Source organism: Arachis hypogaea, chromosome 15 (assembly GCF_003086295.3).
Source record: "Arachis hypogaea cultivar Tifrunner chromosome 15, arahy.Tifrunner.gnm2.J5K5, whole genome shotgun sequence".
Classification (NCBI taxonomy): Eukaryota; Viridiplantae; Streptophyta; class Magnoliopsida; order Fabales; family Fabaceae; genus Arachis; species Arachis hypogaea.
In genome coordinates, this window is record NC_092050.1 from 21,807,342 (window position 1) to 21,830,089 (window position 22,748).

The 22,748-nt window shown below is 32.1% G+C and overlaps 1 protein-coding gene across 1 annotated transcript; it reads right to left on the bottom strand.

The window, feature by feature from the left end:
• Positions 1–9,245: 9,245 nt before the first annotated feature.
• On the bottom strand, positions 9,246–12,209 carry LOC112748089 (uncharacterized). The gene is made up of 3 exons (XM_025796296.1): positions 11,910–12,209; positions 11,222–11,693; positions 9,246–10,618 (listed from the first exon to the last, which is right to left on the bottom strand). The coding sequence occupies exons 1-3, from the start codon at positions 12,207–12,209 to the stop codon at positions 9,246–9,248; spliced, it is 2,145 nt and encodes a 714-aa protein (XP_025652081.1).
• Positions 12,210–22,748: the final 10,539 nt, after the last annotated feature.

Here is a 22,748-nt window from a genome sequence, read left to right on the forward strand (position 1 = left end):
TAACTCTAAAATAGTTATTAATTAATTTTAGTAATTTACTTTTTTCAATAAATCAAACATATATACTCAATGTGACCATAAATAACCTAGTAATATTTAGATCCACCAACAATTTTTTATATGTTATTTTACTGTCAAGTAAGAACATATCAAAATCAGCTAAAAATAAATAATAAATTATTAGAGAATTCTAATGCACAAAATTCTCTAATAAACAATAAATAATTTAAACCCACTAAAAAATAACTCAACACTTTTCTTTGATACTTGCAAAACATACCTGAAATAATATTATATCAATGTTAGTATATAGTTTTACAATCATCGACCGTATTTACTATACGTGACTCCTTCTTAAAAGTTATTCTACATACGTGTGCAGTCGAAAGATAAATTACTGGACTTTATTTTATTTTTCTAAATTACTATAATTATGCATTATTCATTAAATGTTAATTGTAATATAATTATAATAATTGGAGGGAAAATGAATTCATGAGGAATTGACACTTCACTTTTATTAGTTGATAATGTATTAAATATTGATTTTATATAATTAGAATAAAGATATTTTTCTAAATTAGTATAATCATGCATTATTCGTTAAATGTTAATTGTAATATAATTATAATAAAGATATTTTTTTAAAATAAAATTAGAAGAGAAAATAGTGATTTCATTTTAGAGAAAAAATGAATTCATGAGAAATTGATACCTCACTTTTATTAGTTGGAGGAAAAATCCAGTTTTAGTATATTTCTCGTTATTATATATTTTTCTCTAATCATATATCCACTGTTTTCTTTCCTTCATTTCAGTATTTTGAATCTGGGTTTAACTTGTCGTAGTTCTCACTTCTCAGTCATTCTATTAGATGTAGTTGATAACTATTAAAATTCTTTGATTAACATAGGAGAAAAATATATTATTATATGATAGAATTAATATGAGTATATTTTGTTATTAAATACACAAAGTTAATATAAAATAAAATTACACATAAAAAGCAAAGAAAATAAAATTAAAATAGCAAAAACGATAAAAAGATTATTTTTACAATTTTGTTTTGTCATTTTTATGTATAGAAGATTAGAAAATAATAAACTTTTAACTAAATTAATTTTGTATTTGTTATATTCAAATTAAATAAGTAATAAATTATATTATTTTAATTTATTCCTTAAATTTATATATCATAAAAATCAAATCAATATACATAATTTTAAATTGTGTGATACTTAAATATCTAATCAAATTAATTAGTTGATATAATTAATGCATCATAATGAATTGTATTTAACGAGTTAAATAAAATAAATTAAGAAACACTCTCAGAAACATGCTACGTTGACTCAATCATTAAATGTAAAAAATCAATTTTTATATAATAGAATCGATAATATAATAGACGGCAAGAAAGAGAAAGATAAACATTTTAGATCTTAGGTTGTTTCATTTAGATATTGTAATGTGGGTATCACATTATTTTACTTATTCTACCCTATGGACTTTTTTGCAACTTTATTTCAGTATCAATAGAATCACTACCTTTTAGTAATAAATTAAAATCCAAAATAAAATTGAAAAAAAAGGTAAAGAATATAAAATTATTGATTGAAATTTTATTTTATTTTTTGTTATTATAACAGGTATTTTTATTTAATATATCAACACCGTACAAAATTAATCGTAAAAAAAGTATAAAATATAAATAAATATACTGAATTAAGAGATAAAATTATATTTGTTATCTCATTTTTACTTTTAGCAGCACAATAGAATATCATATACTCAACATAATTTAAGATGTAAATTATAATTAATTATACTTTTTATTTTAAAATATTAAAATTAATCTTAATATAAATAAAAATAATTTAATATATTAAATAAATTAATAGAATAATATAAGTTAACTATTTTTTTTATTAATTTTGTTATTTTTTTTACTACCTTTAAAATTACGACTTTTTTTAAAAATTTGACCATGAAATAAAATTAGAGTTGTTGGTCTACACCATTAAAAAAAATAATACTATGCAATTACATTTGTACATATAACATGTTTCTAAATTTTTATATGCTAAACTTAAGATTATGTATTTCTTTGTTTATGCCATAAATAAGTATATATTTACAATGATTTGTATTGATTTAAAAGCTTAAAATTTTTTGTTTGTATTAATTTTATATTTAATATTAAAACTTGAAAATTTACTATATTATTTTACTATTAATGTATGCAGTATTACATTATAAAATATAAAAATTAAAATGATTATTATATAGCTTAGATGGATTGAATTTTAGTAATTTTAATTAGTTAATAATATAAAATAAGATAGAAGTAACTATTTATAATTGAATAGTTTTGGTTGATTAGACTAAAAAAATCGAAAAACACTCTAAATAAAAAGCCAAATTAACTTTAATATTAAATTCATTAATACGTGATGGTGTTTTTGTGGAAAAACAAATTCCAAACACCTAAAACTCACCGGCAAGTATATCGGGTCGCATCAAGTAGTAAAACTCACTTAGAGTGAGGTCGATCTCACAGGGATTGATGGATCAAGCAACTTTAGTGGGTGATTAGTTTAGTCAAGTTAACATTGCGTGAATTGTGTGACGTTGATCAACAGAAAGTAAATTGCAGTGAAATATAAATGGCAGAAAGTAAATGACAATAAATGTAAAGGGCAAGGAATATAAATTGGCAAAAACTTAAATGACAATAAATGTAAATTGCAGTGAATTATAAAGGGGGTTGGGGTGCTGGAAATTAAAGAGAGCAGTAAAGCAAGCAATTGAAGAGATCTTGAGAACAAGTAACAGGAAATTTAAAGTGCGGAAAAAGTAAATTCAAATCACAGCAGCTCAAATGTAAAGTGTAGATGAACAAAAGTGCAGGAAAATAAATTGAGAGCATTAGGAACAGAAAGTAAAAATTGCAGAGAAAAAAATTGTAGCAAAAAAATAAACCAGCAAGAAAACTCAATTCAATTGTGAAATCTATCTAAAAAGACAAGTGAAGATCTCAGGGGATCAAAGAGACTAGAAAACAAGTCTAGATCTCACTCCCTTCCTTGATCCAACAAAGAACAAGATGTAGGAAAATTAAAGATGAAAGCAATGAAAAGAACTTTGATTCAAATCACAATTCACTTGAAAGTTTGCAGAAGAAGAAAACATAGAGAATTCTCAAGGTGAGATTGAAACAGAATTTCTTCAATTCTCAACCCAAGATTCAAAACAGAAATGAAAACTAAGAGAGAGCTCTCAAATCCTAATGATCCTTAGTGAAGCCAGCCTCTAATGCTCTCTATTAGAGCCAACCTCCCTCTTAACAAAGATGAAAATGATGCCTTATATAGGCTTTACAAAATGAAAATGAAAATGAAATTGAAATTAAAAATAAATTACAATTAAATGAAATTCCTACTTAACTATCTCTTGTACCTTTGAGTGATGGTAATGGGCTTAGCTTGCTTTGGATTTGAGGAAGAATGGATCGGATGGCCTTGATGAAATTGGGTTGAAGATAGCCTCAGTTGATTGGTCTTGAACTTGAGAAGAAATCCGTTTGCAATTTGGACTTTGGAGCCTTTAAGTTTGAGTCAAAGTTTGAGGCAAACTTTAACTCAAACGTTGGATTGCTGAAATTATGCAGAACGGGATTTATCTGTCACTCACGTTTGAGTTCACGTTTGAGATCTAACGTGAACTCAAACGTGCTCCTTCCAAGAATACTTTGACGCCAACGTTTGCCTCCAAGTTTGAGGCAAACTTGGATGCAAACTTGGCCTCCCCTGGGTATAGATGTTTCACCTCCCTGGGTGTATACGTTTCACCAACTGTCTTTGCCATTCATCCATTACTAATGCCGATGATAGTATTAATTAAATGCATGCTTTACTTTTATTAATAAAGCCAATGCATTAGCGTTTTTGTAATTGACATGCTTTCTTCCATTGGCTTTAATGCATGCATTTCATTCATTCATTTATTGGCATTAGTAATTAAGTTCCATGCATGCTTTCATTGGTTCCTTTTAGTAATGCCGTAGCATTCCCTTTTTTTGGCATAAATGATTTAATGCTTTATGCATGCATTAATTGGCTTTGTAATGCCAATTAACGTGAAGCTCGTGCATTTCATCCATGCATGCTTTAGTTTCTAATTCATGCATTCATAAGGCATATATGCATGCCATGGCTTCATGGTCATGAGTCATGCTTTTAAAAGCGTGGCCTAAGGCTCCAAGGTGTGTTCAATTTTCAAAGTGTGTCCAAAATTTCTCTTTTCTTCTTTTTAGTTTATTTTGTGCTCTTTTGCTTCTTTTTCTTCTTATTTTCTACAAAATTTATCAAATCAAAAGATCAAGGAAATATACCAATTAAGTACAAAAGCATTCAATATTTAAGCACAAATCATCAATTTCTTGTATGAAAAAGCATAAAAAAACATGACACGGTGACATGTCATCAATACGATTTTAATTTTATATAATAGTTAGATAATAAATTAGTAAAAGCAAATGGAAGGATGACTTTAATTAGTATTTGATAAAATATTCATTTAGAATAATTAAAAAAAGTAAAAGTATAATATTATTAAAAATAATACATTTTTATGTTTAAAATATATTTAAATAAAATAAGTGTAAAATATAAAATTTAGAATAACATAGCTTCATGAATATTAATCATTAATCAATTATGAATTAACATAAAATTATAATACAATTTATTGACGAAAAATAATCAACAATTAATATTAATAAATATAAAAATCATCCAAACACTTTTATTAAAAGTATGAGTGGTTAATTATCATTTATTATTATTAATATTTTATTCATAACTAAAACTAAAAATATAATTATTCAGATTTAGATTTTAGAAGAATAAACGTATAAGTAACAAATAATCTATTTTATCATGTATATTATAAATCAACGAATTAAACTAACTGATATAATGAATTATAATTAATTAATTGGTATAAATTATAATAAATTATATGATATTTAAAAAAAATAAAATGAATAAGAAGAAAATAAAAAGAAATAGAAGAGATAAAAGACTATAATAAAATAAATTAAGTGTGAGAATTTTATTTTTTTTTACAATTTTATATCACATCCGTTTCAATAATAATAAATAAAAATACATCAACTTGATATCTAAGAGAAAATGATGAGATAAAATCATAACACAGTTCTAAAACAAAAGCTTAAATTAAACCATAATATCATTCCATAACACAAATTGAAAATAATTTACATTATAATATACCACACAAACAGGTAAATGACTTAAGCTTAATTACAGAATTTTTTTTATTTATGCATACATGATAACACCATGGTCTATGAATGCTTCATGGATAACATATCATATATTGCTCTGAATGATGAGCACGGGAGTTGAAGAGTGTGTGGTGGTTTGTGTCCACGATAGTTAACTTTTTGCGACGACGCCTCATAGGAAGAAAAAGAATTGTTGTAAAAGCTACCTAATGAAAGAGTAATTGGTAAATGAATGATATTTTCTTCTAGCATATATGGTCTTTTATAGTGGTAAAATAAAAATGGAAGGAATAAAATTTTATATTTTTATATTCGGAATAGAATTTGATATTTATCGTAATAAAATTAAATAACTAATCAATTATAATTCATGTATTTAAATAAATAAAATAAATTAAATAAAAATATTTTTAAAAATTAATCAAATTAGTTAGTTGATACAAATAATTAGTATAATTGATTTTATTTGATTTATTGAATTCAAAAAAATAAATTAGGAAATAATTGATTAAATTAATTAGTTGATATAATTAATTTATTATAATTGATTGGATTTAATAAATTAAAAAAATAAATAGAAAAACATATGAGACAATAATTTTTTTAACTAAATTAATCTGTATTTATTGTATTTAATCATTATAAGTAACAATTCATCTATGCTATTATGTACCTTAGAAATTAATGAATTAAAATAATTGATATAATAAATTACAATTATTTGATTGATATGAATTATAATAAATCGTGTGATATTTAAATATCTAATCAAATCAATTAGTTGATATAATTAATTTACTGTAATGAATTATATTCAATGAATTATAAAAAATAAATTAAGAAACACGCTCAAAAGTAGTGACAGATCCAGAAAATTTAAATAGTGGAGGTAAACATATGGCATATAAAAATAATAAAAAATATTTATAAATATATCAAAATATATAAAAAATAAATAATATAAAAATATTAAATATTAAATAATTTTTATGTAATCATTATCAATATTAATATATTGATAAATAATAATATGGTTATTAATTTATCTTTCTGTAAATTAAATATAGTAATAATAAATGAAATTAATCAAAATATAAATAAGTTATCTTCTAATCAATAATAAAAGTAAAATATATTTTTTTATAAATTATATACAATAAATGATATTTTAAATAAATGATATTTTTTATGTTATATTTTTTTCAATAAATGATATCACGGGTAATTATCATTATCATATATTATTATTATTATTATTATTATTATTATTATTATTATTATTAAAATAATTAAAAGTATTTTTAATTGATAAATGATAAGTAGTTTAATAATGCATTAAATATTGATTTGATATAATTATAATAAAGATAAGTTTCTAAATTAGTATAATTATGTATTATTCATTAAATATTAATTATAATATAATTATACTAAAGATATTTTTTATAAAATAATTTCGAATAGAGAATAGGAAAGTTCATTTTGGAGGAAAAAAGGAGTCACGAGAGATCGACACTTCACCTTCGTTAGTTGGGAGAAAACCCAGTTTTAGTATATTAAGTAGATAATAATAATAATAATAATAATAATAATAATAATAATAATAATAAAATCAATTCAATATAATTTAACACAACTCATAATATATTTATTATAAAAAATAACATTTAAAAAAATATAAAAATAACTTCCAACATAATAACATAATATAATATTTTAGAGCAAGACTGAGCGACATAATAACGAACTTAAGAGGCAGAGAAAGTGAGTTAGAGGAAGAGTAGATACAAAATCAAGGCTAAATATGATTCTAGAAAAAAAAAAGAGTTTAAATTGGAGAGAGAAATTAGGATTACCAAATTTAAGAAATATATATATATATATATATATATAAGGATAAATCAGTAATTTATATTCACGTGAATTTAACGGGTCCTTTGAAGAGGGTACCTATGTCCCCATCCCAGTCGATTTCACGTGGACAGGTCTTCACCTGTAAAAATTTTACTGATCTTCATTTAGTCCCAGATTGGTTAGTTCTTTTATTATTCTAATTGCTAGCATTTGTTAGTTCGTGATGTGAAACTATTCTAGTCACTTATTAAATTCCTAGATAACCAAAGTTTAAACTATATCATTCTCATAAAATAATAACCCCCTTAAAAACTATTAACCAAAATATATAAAAAAATATATAAAACAAAATCATAGAAAATTTTGACAAAATAAAGAAATTACAAAGATTATAACGGAAGTACAAAAAAAAGAGAAAAAAAAGTATAAAATACATAATAATAATAATAATAATAATAATAATAATAATAATAATAATAATAATAATAGGTAAAAAGTTTAAATTAAATTTATTTATTTTATTTTCTTATTCATTATTTATTAAATAGTTTAATATTTATTTTGTTCAAATTAAATCATTAGTATAATTAATTATTTATACTTAATGTTTTTTATTTAGTAGTATAACTAAAACATATTGAAATATCAAGAATAAAACTAAAATTAAATATTAAGGATAAAGTTAAGAATTTATATTTACTATTTTATAATTTTTTTAAATAAAAATAGGAAATAATATATTTATAAGTAAATAATTATTATTATTAAAAATTGAATATCCAGATAAAACAAAAATAAATTATAACTTGTAAAAATAATTTATAAGATTTGTTACACAAATATTAAAATGTATGAACTGTCGTAATATCATTAATACAAATACAAATCATACAATATAAACAAATGTATAAAAGTAGAAATAAAATCTTCAAACTCAATCAATGTAACAATAAATGAAAATTTTGTTATTTATCTACTAAACGTGGTAGTAAATACTGGATAAAATAAAATATATTTTATAAATATATTTACAGATAACTAAAAAAATTAAAAACAAACACACTAAACAATATAGAGCATCAATAGTAAAATATAACGTAAAAAAGTCACTTACATTCAAAAAGAACATGCATGTGATGAATTATAATAAATTTACAAGTTTAATTACCCGTGCCATGCACGTGATAAGATTGAAATTATAATTTTAAGTTGTTGTGTTAAAATTAATTTTAATTATAATAATTTAATTAATAAAAAATAACTTGTATGCATTGTTTTTCTTTTCTTAATATAGTGTTAATTGCATTAACTATAAAATAGTTATTTGATCTACTTTTTTCAATAAATCAGACATATATACTCAATATGACCATAAATAATCTAGTAATACTTAAATCCACTAACAAAGTTTTACATGTTGATTGACTGTGAAGTAAGAACATATCAAAATCAGCTCAAAATGAAGAACAAATTAATAGAGAATCCTAATGCAGAAAGTTATGTAATAAACAATAAATAATTTAAACCTACTAAATAACAATTCAATGCTATCCTTTGATACCTGCAAAATATATACATGAAACAATACGGTATCAATGTTTGTATATAAAATTATATGGTTAATGTAATTATAAAATTGTTTATTAAGAGAATAAAATAATACGAATTCTTATGATAATTTTAATATTCTCAAACTATTAATGTACAATAAGAATTCATCTATTAGTTCCTAGAATTTCTAAATTTTTTGAAGTGATAGTAATAAATTTTAATAAATAAATAGATTTAGTAAGACATTTTGTTATTACCTTTTCATTATAGGCTCTCAAAAACTTCTCTATATACCACATTCATCGTGCAGTTATCTTTCAAGTGTCCATGATCTTGCAACAGCTCTCACAAACCATCTTTACTCGTTACCCTTGATAACGCAACATACAATTGACCATGGGTGAAAACTGGCCTTGGAAGGTAAATTCCAACTTTCGATAGAATTTGTCCCTGGGACTTATTTATTGTCATTGCAAATGATATGATAATTGGGAATTGTCTTCTTTGAAACCTGACCGGCAATGTTTCATTATTTGGAATTAGATTCAGTCTTGGGATAAGAACAATACAGAGCTTTGTTACCAGTTAAAGTCTTGCATTCTATCACATGATTTTTCATTCTTCTAACTTGCATCCTCGCTCCATTGCACAAACCATTAATTTGGTCTATATTCCGTAGCAACATAACAGGAGCACCAACCTTCAGAACCAACTTGTGTGATGGTAGACCTGAACAATTTATTCCATTTAGAATCTCCGGCGAGAAAGCATCTAACTCAAATTCCATATTTTCCTCCTCAGCACACACAGAGTCTGAACTTAAGTAGACTCTTTCTTGTCCAGGTAACCCTACAGTCATCTTGTTGACATCAGTGACACAATCCAAAGTTGGTGCAAGAATTGCTCTATCCTTGAAATAATTTTCTACGAATAAATTGGATAACATATCTGGATACACGAAATCAATGAGGTCATCCAAAGCTGTCTCAGAGTTCTTAACCAAAATGTCAGATGGTATATGAACGATCGATTTACCATCTGTTGTATCACCAGCCAAACCATCACCAATTTTGAGTAGCCATTCTGCAAAATTTCTGAGTTCTTGTATATTGTTGTTTTCACCTAGTGACAATCTCATGTTTTTTGTAAGCTTCAAAACCTTACAGTTATGCCACAAATATGAAGAATTAATAGAAGACTGAATTATATCTTGCCTTGAGCCTCTGGGAATCACAGGTAAAATTTGTCTAAAATCTCTTCCGAGAACAACAACTTTACCTCCAAATGGCAAATGAGCATTATACGAATCTGAGCACCTTAAGATGTCTCTGAGGCATTTGTCCAAAGCTTCGTAACAATATTTACTTATCATTGGAGCTTCATCCCATATGATTAATTTGGCCTTGGATATTAACCTTGCAAGAGGACTTCCCTGTTTAATGCTACACAAAGAATCTTCATTTATGGTCAAAGGAATTTTAAACCTTGAATGTGCAGTTCTTCCATTAGCCAATAAAAGTGCAGCAATCCCACTCGAAGCAACATTTAAAACTATAACTCCTTTAGACCTAATTGAGCATGATATAGTTGACCATAAGAATGTTTTTCCACAACCACCTTGACCGTATAAGAAGAAAATTCCACCCATATTACCACTAACAGCACCAATTATTTGATCGTATGCAAATTTCTGCTCATTAGTTAGCCTTTCTAAATACCCACCTAGTTCATTCGCGAGAGCATTAATGTCAAAGATCAACTCTTCCATTATAATTCTGTCTTCTAAGCTGGACACCAAATTTTCTGAAGGATATGGCATTCCACAATATTCTTTCAATGACTTGCCATTTAACTGGAGCAAATCCTCAATTTTTACAAGTGCAATATCTTTTATTTGGACTTCTGACATGATCAAATATGTATTTTTTCAATTTAAAATAACACAATTACTTGAAAAATTATTAAATTAGTCTCTCGTAAAAAAGTTTGAAATGCATTGTTGAATGATAAATAACACTCCTTGTTTTTAGTTTAAAAAATGCTTCATTAGTAACATGTCCTTTTAAAAAATATTATTGTGATTAACATGAATATCAAAATCATTATAACATACAAAAAAAAGGCACACAAACAACCGATGCAAATGCAAGTATTAGAAGTATGTGGATTTAGTTACGGTTTCTTAGATTAAGTAGATATGGTTTACAGCAATGAATCAAAATTTGTATTAAGAGGAGGAAGTAAAGCAAGTACGAAACTAATATATATATAATCCAATTTTTAAGTAATGTTTTGTTATATTTCCTAAATATTATCAGAGAGAAAGAGAAAAAGTTAAAGTGAACACCAATAAACAATTTGCCATATGTATAATAATTTTACTCCCAAAAAAGGCATTTTGTTAAAGAAAATAACTCTTAAAATTTCTTATCCAATATTTTTATTATAATTATATGATAAATTGAATTCTACCATGGAAAAAAAATTATAATAGACTATAGTTACCTTCCATTTGCAGTAATCTTCTTTGTTCATATAGTACGTCATCGGAGAGAAAGTTCCAAGTCTTTTGCCAAACAAAATCTGGCCTACTCATATTATTTGATGTTAATAAAACAACAAAAAGTCTCCTTAAAAAAGTTGCAGAGTGCCATGTTCCTACTTCAGATATTGCATCAATGAATTCTCTGTCATCCTGCAACAGTCCTAGAGCATAGCATGCATCTTTGAAGGAGTCATAAACGACACCATCAACTGTTCTTAGATCACTGAAACTCGTGCATCCCTTTTGAATGTTCAAAAGTAGCCTTAGATAGTAATCTTCCTTATTCATTGGTGGTATATGAGATATCCTTCCTATGGCATAGCCTTGCTTTCTATGAGTCCACATATGATGCTCTCCATTCCAAACAAATTTTGTTGGAAACTCAGAATAAGTCAGATTTTTTGCATCATTATGGGCTTCATTTGCTTTGAACTATCCAATCAACATAGATTGCTTGAAAAAAGAAGTCTCAACAAGTGACTAAATTGTATCGGTATCTTTGTAGACAATTGGCATATCATCAGGAAGATGGAATGGCAATCTTATTACTGCTGGTTCCTTCATTTGAATAGGATAACCAAACAATCTCTATGCAGCTTCACATGCTGATATATATCTACAATCATAATAATTACGAATTTCATCTACCTGATATTCATTGTTTTGATAAAATGCAGCTGTCACCCTGTCATTATCCTTGTGAAGATACTTGAACAAATATTTGATTGCTGAAGTTTGGCAAGTATACTCAACATTGACGTGACATCCAAATTTTAGAAGAAGACCGGGATTGTACGAAACTATGAAGGAATTGTCAACCTCTATATTTTTCTTTGATACAGTTCGCCCATCATCTCTTCTTTGATATCTTGGAAAGCCTGCTTCGTCAATAATTGTCCTATCTCGGAATGCTTTGGGGAAAAACTTTGAGCATTTACCATTGATCATGCATTGGCTCTTACTATTTAAATGACCGCATGGACCATGAACCATATATTTCTCAACAGCAGCATACAATTTTGGATTTTCCCTCTAATCTGGAATCTCTGTCTTAATAACCTTGTTTATGTCATCAATAGTTTGTGGTTTTGATTCCGGATGCATGAATAAAAGAAGATGGGCATGAGGTAGACCTCTCTTCTGAAACTCTATGGTTAGACAATCTGCAAATTTAAAAATATGATATTACTAATAATTTGGACAAAGTATATAAATATTTATGCGAAATTCTAAAGCATATAAGACTAAGTACATTGAAAATAAGTTAGATAATGTGATTTAAAAAACAGTTGATTCTAAACTAAACTATATAAACCTAAGCGTGTAGTGCGAATAAGCACAATAAAGTAAATAGGAAAAAAATATGCTAAAATAAAATCATATAAAACTGTATAAGTGTACCATACAATGAGCCTGAGGGAATACAAACTATATAAATGCACTGTAATACACTCAAGATAGTACACTATCGAATGATCGTACCATGTATATGCTATATATATAATTGTTTCTTAATAATGATAGTGTACTATACAATGAGTGTACTATAGATAATATAGATAGAGTAAACAAAAACTCGTAGGAAGATTAGTTATACTTACATCTAATAATCTTTCCAAAAAATGTTCCTTTCTTCAATTCCTTAATTAATTTATCAACCTTCAACTTGAATATTCTACATAAGATGTCTGGTCTATCCTCTGTATGGAGTCCTTGGGGTGTTACCTCTCTTTTTATCTCATTCCATTCTGGATTACATGTCATAGTGATAAAGTAACTTGGATATCCAGCATATTTACATATTTCAAAAGCATCTTTGCAATTGTTGAACATGTACCTTGGACCACCGGTAAAGTTCTTTGGGAGAATAATTCTTTGTCCAGTGTTAACGGCATTAGTTTCACCGCGAACCATACACTCATGCAATTGCTTGAACTTGCCTAGCCTCAAGTTTGGTTGTTTCAATCGTAATTATAAAAGCCGTTCTAACTCAACCATAGTGTAGGCATCTACTATGAATTGTTGCAGTAATCTTCTTGACCACAAAAGGATCTGAGACTCGTTAGTCCTTCTCTGAAGTCTGTATGCAAATAAGTCTCTCATGCTTATTGTTGATCTTTTCTCAGTTCTTCTGACATTTGGTCGAGAAGAAGTAGCTATATGTAATTTGTAACCATCCTTACCGTATGGAAACAATAAAGGATATTGAAGAGTGTAACACCCTACCATACAGAGTCTTATGCTTAAGTCATAATCCAGAGATGGCAAGGTATTACGACCTCTAAAACAAAAATCTAGTACGTATAGTAGTGTGAATAAGGATTATAACTAGGAGCCTTTGTAGAAAAAGAGGTAAACAAAAATCGCAACTCGAAAGCGCAACACTCCGATCGATAACGCAACGAGCAAAGGATAAGCTAACGCGAGATCATATATATACAAAGAGTGTCAAAAACGGGAATATCAAAACTCAAATCCGAATGCGAAGATAACCGGTCCGAGCATAGCAATATATATACATGTAATAAAATAAGGAAAACCCCAAAGGAAATCCAAAGGGACACAAATACAGAACCCTATTCTCCAAAAATCTCCTATAAGAGGAGTCATCACAGTTTGTATTATTTAGTGGAGATAAAAGTATCTAAACAAGATATATAAACCAAGACGGAGTCCCGAGAACAAAGGATCTTCGCTAATCCAGAAGTCTCCAGCATGCCTTAGCGAGAAACCTCACGTCCTGCATCTGAAAACCACAAAATCCGCATGGGTGAGAACCAGAGGTCCCCAGCATGGTAACAGTTTTCACATATATAATACATAATAATAGAGGAAAGCCGAAGGCAATCCTAGAACTTCCTCCAGATAATATCAAAGCTTATAAACAAACTAAATCGTAAGTGGCAACTAACTAAAGATCCTTCAGTCTAACTAATACTTCCCTTTCCAATTCCTTCAGACCTCCCAACCACCAGCAGGAGTATAATATAGCAAACATAGTTATATCAGACAAGAGATTTACAAATAGGAACAGATAAGGCATTTAGACAATTAGCAAGTAATATGCAGTCAAATAGGCAATCTCAAACAATTCATATAGTATGCATATGATGAATGCTTGTCCCTAGTGGCTGATGATATCATCTGTCGGTTATAGAGCCAACCCGACAAGTCCTAGTAGCTAACCATTGGACTGTCTCTCTGTCGCGCATCCCCAACTCGAGTTATACTCATCATAAACTTGATCATAATCATGATCCATATCCATCACCCTCACTGGTGAATATTTACGGGGGCGAGCTCATCCGGGCCTTTCACAGTGCCCGGCCACACTTACGACATAGGGTCAAAAGAGCTTCGAGTCTCAACCTGGAGCACGTGGTGGCTAGCCACTGCTTCCTCCCAGGGAAACCCTCATCTCCGATGGTGGAAGTGCAAACATTCACAATTCATTCAACAGCATATATGCATTTATACTTAGCCATAATCATGGCTCCGCCGTAACACGACAATAATCTAGCCATCCGGCTCACAGTTAAATCCATAACCAGCCAATTCATTAACAATTACGGCCCTTCGGCCCATGGCACAACAAGCACTTCCACCGCCATCCTCCGCATCTCACATAATCATCTTTGATCCTCATTGATCATTCATTTTTCCCTTGCTTCACTCGCAAGTTACCACATTTACTAGCCCCTTGCCTCATTGCTAGGCATATTATAATGATTTAAGACATAAGTAGTGAGATCGGAGGCTTAGAAGTATAAAATTTGGCTTTTAAAACTCAAAAATCAACTTTGGGATGAAAACAGGGCCACGCGTACGCGCACTCCACGCGCACGCATGGATGGCCACAAAATCTCATCGACACGCAAGAGTCATACGCGCGGACACGCGGGTTGAAAAATAGTCAAACGATGCACGAGCGTCAACCACGCGTACGCGTGGGTGCTCTTGCGCCCCAGGCACAAAACTGCCACAACTCTCGGGAAAATAGCTGGGTATTTGGTGTAGCGCATCGACGCACCCGTGCACACCACGCGCACGCGTGGATGGTGCTTTCTTGAAGAACGGTGCGTACGCGCCAAGTGCGCCTACGCGCGGAGGGTCATTCTGCTAAAAAAAATTTCTAAGTTAAAAGCTGCAGAATTTACAGATTCAACCCCCAATCTTCCGACAGACATAACTTTCTCATTTTAAATCGTTTTTCACCCATTCTTTGAACGGCATGGACATCCTGGATCCAATTTCATTTCTAAATAGATTTGGCACAAATCAGAGATCCGTAGTCCAAGTTATGTCCCGTCAAAGTATGCCCCCTGTTTTCATACAAAACCATAAAGTGCCATTTTCAAAACAAGCCACTTTCAACTCTTTTCAAAATCAATCAAAACATGCCAATTTCATCCCTTTTCTTTGAAATCAATCAAAATGTACCAAAATCAACATCAAGCCATCCTCAACTCACACATTGACATTTTACCAAATTTTCCAAAATCACCATCCAACCCTTTTAACACTTCTCAATCAAATGGCTAAAGGACAAACACAATATCATGTCATACTTCCTCCCTCATCCCAATTTCCAATAATACCATTTCCAATCAACCATCATTATACATAATCAACATCATACTCACCATCAACATGGTACCACCCACCAATTCAACCTTAATCATTCATCAAGCATATATCACAACATGCATTTTCTCATATATCACACAATCAAGGCATCAATATTCATATTCACATACATGATCACATCATATATCTCAACTATTTAACAACATCAACCATTCAATGCCTATCTTAGGGCCTCTAGCCTAAGTATTTCCTACCACATTACATATTAGATACGGAAAACCGAGACCATACCTTAGCCGATTTCCCAAGCTCAATCGGAGCACTTCCAAACCACTTGTCCACAAGCTCTCAAGGTCTCAACACCTCCAAGAACAGATTTTATCACACAAAACCCTCTCCCAAGCTTTCCAAAATCACCAATCAAGCTCCAATATTCACATATATACAACCTAAGCCACAATCATCATACCCATACACAACATCTCAATACCCAACATCATAGAACAACAAATTACACTAGGGTTGAGAATCTTACCACACCCAAGGTCCAAGAAGACAAGATTAACCTTCTCCTTCAAGAGAGTTGGGTCCTATAACATCAAAGAGCCCAAAATCTCAACATTTCATCCATGAAACTCGAAAACAAGGGCTGGAATTTCGAAGAGAAAAACGTGGCTTACCTTAAGATTGATTGTATGGGTTTTGTAGGGCTCTCCGCGGTGAACGCGTGGCCACAAACGGTGCGGCGATCAGAGCTCTAGATCAAAAGTTATGGTGGTTTGAAGATCAACCAAGGGAGAGAACTTGAGAGAGTGTTCTTCCCTTCCTCTCCACCATTTCAGCGTGTGTTTGTGTGTTGTGAGGAGAGAGAGTGCTAAAAACTAGGGTCTTGGTTTAGTTTAGTTGGGCCAAGGGCCCGTTTTGGGTCCGGTTGGCCCGGTTTGGTCCGTTCGGTCCAATCTTGGTCCGATTTCTATAAAATTGGTACCGAAATTCTCGTCTCACTCTCCTCTATCACATTTAGCCATAAAAATAACATTTTGGCTTTCTAGAATAAATTCTCATTTATGGGTTAATTAGCTGTTAATTAACCGGGTCTTACAAAGAATGGTGCACGAAATTACAATTACCCTTTTGCAACTCCACACAACTAACCAGCAAGTGCACTGGGTCATCCAAGTAATACCTTACGTGAGTAAGGGTCGATCCCACGGAGATTGTCGGCTTGAAGCAAGCTATGGTTATCTTGTAACTCTTAGTCAAGATATCAATAATTCTCAAATTTAATTGTAAAAAGTAAAAGAACATGAAATAAATACTTGTTATGCAGTAATGAAGAACATGTTCAGATTTTGGAGATGCTTTGTCTTCTGAATCTCTGCTTTTCTACTATCTTCTTCTTCATGCACGCAAGGCTCCTTCCATGGCAAACTTTAAGTTGGGCATCACCGTTGTCAATGGCTACTTCCCGTCCTCTCAGTGAAAATGTTCCAAATGCGCTGTCACCGCACAGATAATCATCTATCGGTTCTCGATCATGTCGGAATAGGATCCATTGATCCTTTTGCGTCTGTCACTACGCCCAACACTCGCGAGTTTGAAGCTCGTCACAGTCATCCCTTCCTAGATCCTACTCAGAATACCACAGACAAGGTTTAGACGTTCCGGATCTCAGGAATGGCCGCCAATAATTCTAGCTTATACCACGAAGACTCTGATCTGAATCATGAGGCTAAGAGATATGCATTCAATCTAAGGTAGAACGAAGGTGGTTGTCAGGCACGCGTTCATAGGTGAGAATGATGATGAGTGTCACGGATCATCACATTCATCAGGTTGAAGTGCGAATGAATATCTTAGAATAGAAGCAAGCGTGATAGAATGGAAAATAGTAGTAATTGCATTAATTCATGAAGAACAGCAGAGCTCCTCACCCCCAACAATGGGGTTTAGAGACTCATGCCGTAGAAGATACAATATGAAACGTGTAGAATGTCATGAGGTACAAGATGAATCACTAAAAGTAGTTTTTATAGTAAACTGGTGACCTAGGGTTACAGAAAATGAGTAAGCTAGGGTGTTTAGTGTAAAAATCCACTTTCGGGGCCCACTTGGTGTGTGCTTGGGCTGAGCATTGAAGCTTTCATGTGTAGAGACTTTTCTTGGAGTTAAACGCCAGCTTTTGTGCCAGTTTGGGCGTTTAACTCCAGCTTTTGTGCCAGTTCTGGAGTTAAATGCCAAAATTCTTGAGCTAACTTGAAACGCCTGTTTGGGCCATCAAATCTCGGGCAAAGTATGGACTATTATATATTGCTGGAAAGCCCAGGATGTCTACTTTCCAACTCATTTGAGAGCGTGCAAATTGGGCTTCTGTAGCTCCAGAAAATTCGCTTCGAGTGCAGGGAGGTCAGAATCCAACAGCATCTGCAGTCCTTTTTCAACCTCTGAATCAGATTTTTGCTCAGGTCCCTCAATTTTAGCCAGAAAATACCTGAAATCACAGAAAAATACACAAACTCATAGTAAAGTCTAGAAAAGTGATTTTTATTTAAAAACTAATAAAAACATAATAAAAACTGACTAAAATATACTAAAAACATACTAAAAACAATGCCAAAAAGCGTATAAATTATCCGCTCATCACAACACCAAACTTAAATTGTTGCTTGTCCCTAAGCAACTAAAAATCAAATAGGATAAAAAGAAGAGAATATACAATGAATTCTAAAAACATCTATGAAGATCAGTATTAATTAGATGAGTGGGGCTTTTAGCTTTTTGCCTCTTAATAGTTTTGGCATCTCACTTTATCCTTTGAAGTTCAGAATGATTGGCTTCTATAGGAACTCAGAATCCAGATAGTGTTATTGATTCTCCTAGTTAAGTATGTTGATTCTTGAACACAACTACTTTATGAGTCTTGGTTGTGACCCTAAGCATTTTGTTTTCCAGTATTACCACCGGATACATAAATGCCACAGACACATAACTGGGTGAACCTTTTCAGATTGTGACTCAGCTTTGCTAGAGTCCCCAATTAGAGGTATCCAGAGCTCTTAAGCACACTCTTTTTGCTTTTGGACCACGACTTTAACCGCTCAGTCTCAAGTTTTCACTTGACACCTTCACGCCACAAGCACATGGTTAAGGACAGCTTGGTTCAGCCGCTTAGGCCAGGATTTTATTCCTGTAGGCCCTCCTATCCACTGATGCTCAAAGCCTTGGATCCTTTTTTATTTCACCCTTGCCTTTTGGTTTAAAGGGCTATTGGCTTTTTTTCTTGCTTTTTCTTTTTCTTTCTTTTTCTTTTTCTTTTTTTTTTCTTTTTCTTTTTTTTTTTTTGCAAGCTTTTCACTGTTTTTTCTTGCTTCAAGAATCAATTTTATGATTTTTCAGATTATCGAATAACATTTCTCCTTTTCCATCATTCTTTCAAGAGCCAACAATTTTAACATTCATGAATCAACAAATTCAAAAATATGCACTGTTCAAGCATTCATTCAGAAAAATAAAAGTATTGCCACCACATCAAAATAATTAATCTGTTTTAAAATTTGAAATTCATGCACTTCTTTTTCTTTTTCAATTAAAAACATTTTTCATTTAAGAGAGGTGATGGATTCATTTTCATAGCTTTAAGGCATAGACACTAAGACACTAGTGATCATGTAATAAAGACACAAACATAGATAAACATAAAGCATAAAAATTTGAAAAACAGAAGATAAAGAACAAGGAGATTAAAGAATGGGTCCACCTTAGTGATGGCGGCTAGTTCTTCCTCTTGAAGATCTTATGGAGTGCTTGAGCTCCTCAATGTCTCTTTCTTGTCTTTGTTGCTCCTCTCTCATGACTCTTTGATCTTCTCTAATTTCATGAAGGAGGATGGAATGCTCTTGGTGCTCCACCCTTAGTTGTCCCCTATTGGAACTTAATTCTCCTAGGGAGGTGTTAATTTGCTCCCAATAGTTTTGTGGAGGAAAATGCATCCCTTGAGGCATCTCAGGGATTTCATGATGATGATTTTCCTCATGCTCTTGTTGAGGTCCATGAGTGGGCTCTCTTGTTTGCTCCATCCTTTTCTTAGTGATGGGCTTGTCCTCTTCAATGAGGAGTCTTGGCCACAACTTCATAGAAGTAGTCTTGATGGACCTTTGAGATGAATCTCTCCATCTCTCATGACTCGAAGGTGGAAGCAATTGCCTTTCCATTCCTCTTTCTAGAGGTTTCTCCGGCCTTAGGTGCCATTAATGGTTATGGAAAAACGAAAAAAAAAGCTGAGCTTTTCCACACCAAACTTAAAAGGTTTGCTTGTCCTCGAGCAAAAGAATAAAGAAAGGAGGAGAAGAAGAAGAGATGGATGAGATGGAGGTGTGTGAATTATTCGGCCAAGGGGGGTTTTAGGTGGTTATGATGTGGAAAAGGAAAGAGTGATGGTTTAAATTTGAGTGGGTGGGTGTAGGTGGTTTGTATGATGGTTTTGGAGGAGTAATGGAGGTGATTGGTGGAGGTTATTTGGGGAAGAGTATTATGAAAAGGTGTGAAGAAGTGAGAGAGTGAGTTTACGTTGGTGGGGATCCTGTGGGTCCACAGATCCTGAGGTGTCAAGGATTTCCCATCCCTGCACCAATTAGGCTTGCAAAACGCCCTTTGCTGCCAATCCTGGCGTTAAACGCCAGGTTGCTGCCCATTTCTGGCGTTTAATGCCAGCTTCTTGCCCTTTTCTGGCGTTAAACGCCAGTCTGGTGCCCATTTCTGGCGTTAAACACCCAGAATGGTGCCAAATTGGACGTTTAACGCCCATTCTGCTGCCTTTACTGGCGTTTAAACGCCAGTAGGCTTCTCCTCCAGGGTGTGCTATTTTTTATTCTGTTTTTCAGTTTGTTTTTGCTTTTTCAATTGTTTTTGTGACTTCACATGATCATCAACCTACAGAAAACATAAAATAACAATGGAAAATAGAAATTAACATAGATAAGTAATATTGGGTTGCCTCCCAATAAGCGCTTCTTTAATGTCAGTAGCTTGACAGTGGGCTCTCATGGAGCCTCACAGATACTCAGAGCATGATGATGGCCTCTTAACACCAAACTTAGAGTTTGGTTGTGGCCTTCCAACACCAAACTTAGAGTTTGAATGTGGGGGTTTTATTTGACTCTGTATTGAGAGAAGCCTTTCATGCTTCTTCCTTTTTCTGTCTGCAAACCATGGTGCTTCCTGAATGGCGAAGAGTTGCTCATCCAGAAAGGTTTCAGAGATCTCAGTAAGAGGGTGGGACGCCCCTGCTACTGGTTCTATCTGGGACAGGTGATCAGCTACCTGGTTCTCTATCCCTTTTCTGTCTCTTATTTCTATATCAAACTCTTGCAGAAGCAACACCCATCTTATGAGCCTGGGTTTTGAATCCTGCTTTGTGAGTAGGTATTTAAGAGCAGCATGGTCAGTATACACAATCACTTTTGAACCTACTAAATAGGATCTAAACTTGTCAATGGCATAAACCACTGCAAGTAACTCTTTTTCTGTGGTTGTGTAATTCTTCTGTGCATTATTTAAAACACGGCTAGCATAGTAAATGATGTACAGAAGCTTGTTATGCCTCTGTCCCAACACTGCACCAATGGCATGGTCACTGGCATCACACATTAGTTCGAATGGTAATGTCCAGTCAGGTGCAGAGATGACTGGTGCTCTGACCAGCTTGGCTTTTAGGGTTTCAAACACCTACAAACACTCTGTGTCAAATACAAATGGCGTGTCAGCAGCTAGCAGGTTGCTTAGAGGTTTTGCAATTTTTGAAAAATCCTTTATGAACCTCCTATAGAATCCTGCATGTCCCAGAAAGCTTCTGATTGCCTTTACATTGGCAGGTGGTGGTAATTTTTCAATTACTTCCACTTTAGCTTGATCCACCTCTATTCCCTTGTTTGAAATTTTATGCCCAAGGACAATTCCTTAAGTCACCATGAAGTGACATTTTTCCCAGTTTAAAACTAGGTTGGTCTCTTGGCATCTTTTCAGAACAAGTGCTAAATGGTCAAGACAGGAGCTAAATGAGTCTCCAAATACTGAAAAGTCATCCATGAAGACTTCCAGAAATTTTTCCACCATATCAGAGAAAATAGAGAGCATGCATCTCTGAAAGGTCGCAGGTGCATTGCACAGACCAAAAGTCATCCTTTTGTAGGCAAATACTCCAGAAGGACATGTGAATACTGTTTTCTCTTGGTCCTGAGGATCCACTACAATTTGATTGTAACCTGAATAGCCATCCAAAAAGCAGTAATATTCATGACCTGCTAGTCTCTCTAGCATCTGGTCTATGAATGGTAAAGGAAAGTGATCCTATCGGGTGGCTGTATTGAGCCTTCTGTAGTCAATACACATACGCTACCCTGTAACTGTTCTTGTAGGAACCAGTTCATTCTTTTCATTATGAACCACTGTCATACCTCCCTTCTTGGGGACAACGTGGACAAGGCTCACCCAGGGGCTATCAGAAATAGAATAAATAATCCTAGCCTCTAGTAACTTAGTGACCTCTTTCTGCACCACTTCCTTCATGGCTGGATTTAGCCGCCTCTGTGGTTGAACCACTGGCTTAGCATCATCCTCCAATAGGATCTTGTGCATGCATCTTGCTGAGCTAATGCCCTTAAGGTCACTTAAGGACCACCCAAGAGCTGTCTTGTGTGTCCTTAGCACTTGAATTAGTGCTTTCTCTTCCTGTGGATTTAAAGCAGAGCTTATGATCACTGGAAAAGTGTCACCCTCTCCCAGAAATGCATATTTCAGGGATGGTGGTAGTGGTTTGAGCTCGGGTTTAGGAGGTTTCTCCTCTTTCTGAGGGATTTTCAGAGGTTCTTTTATTTCCTCTGATTCCTCCAGATCAGGCTGAAC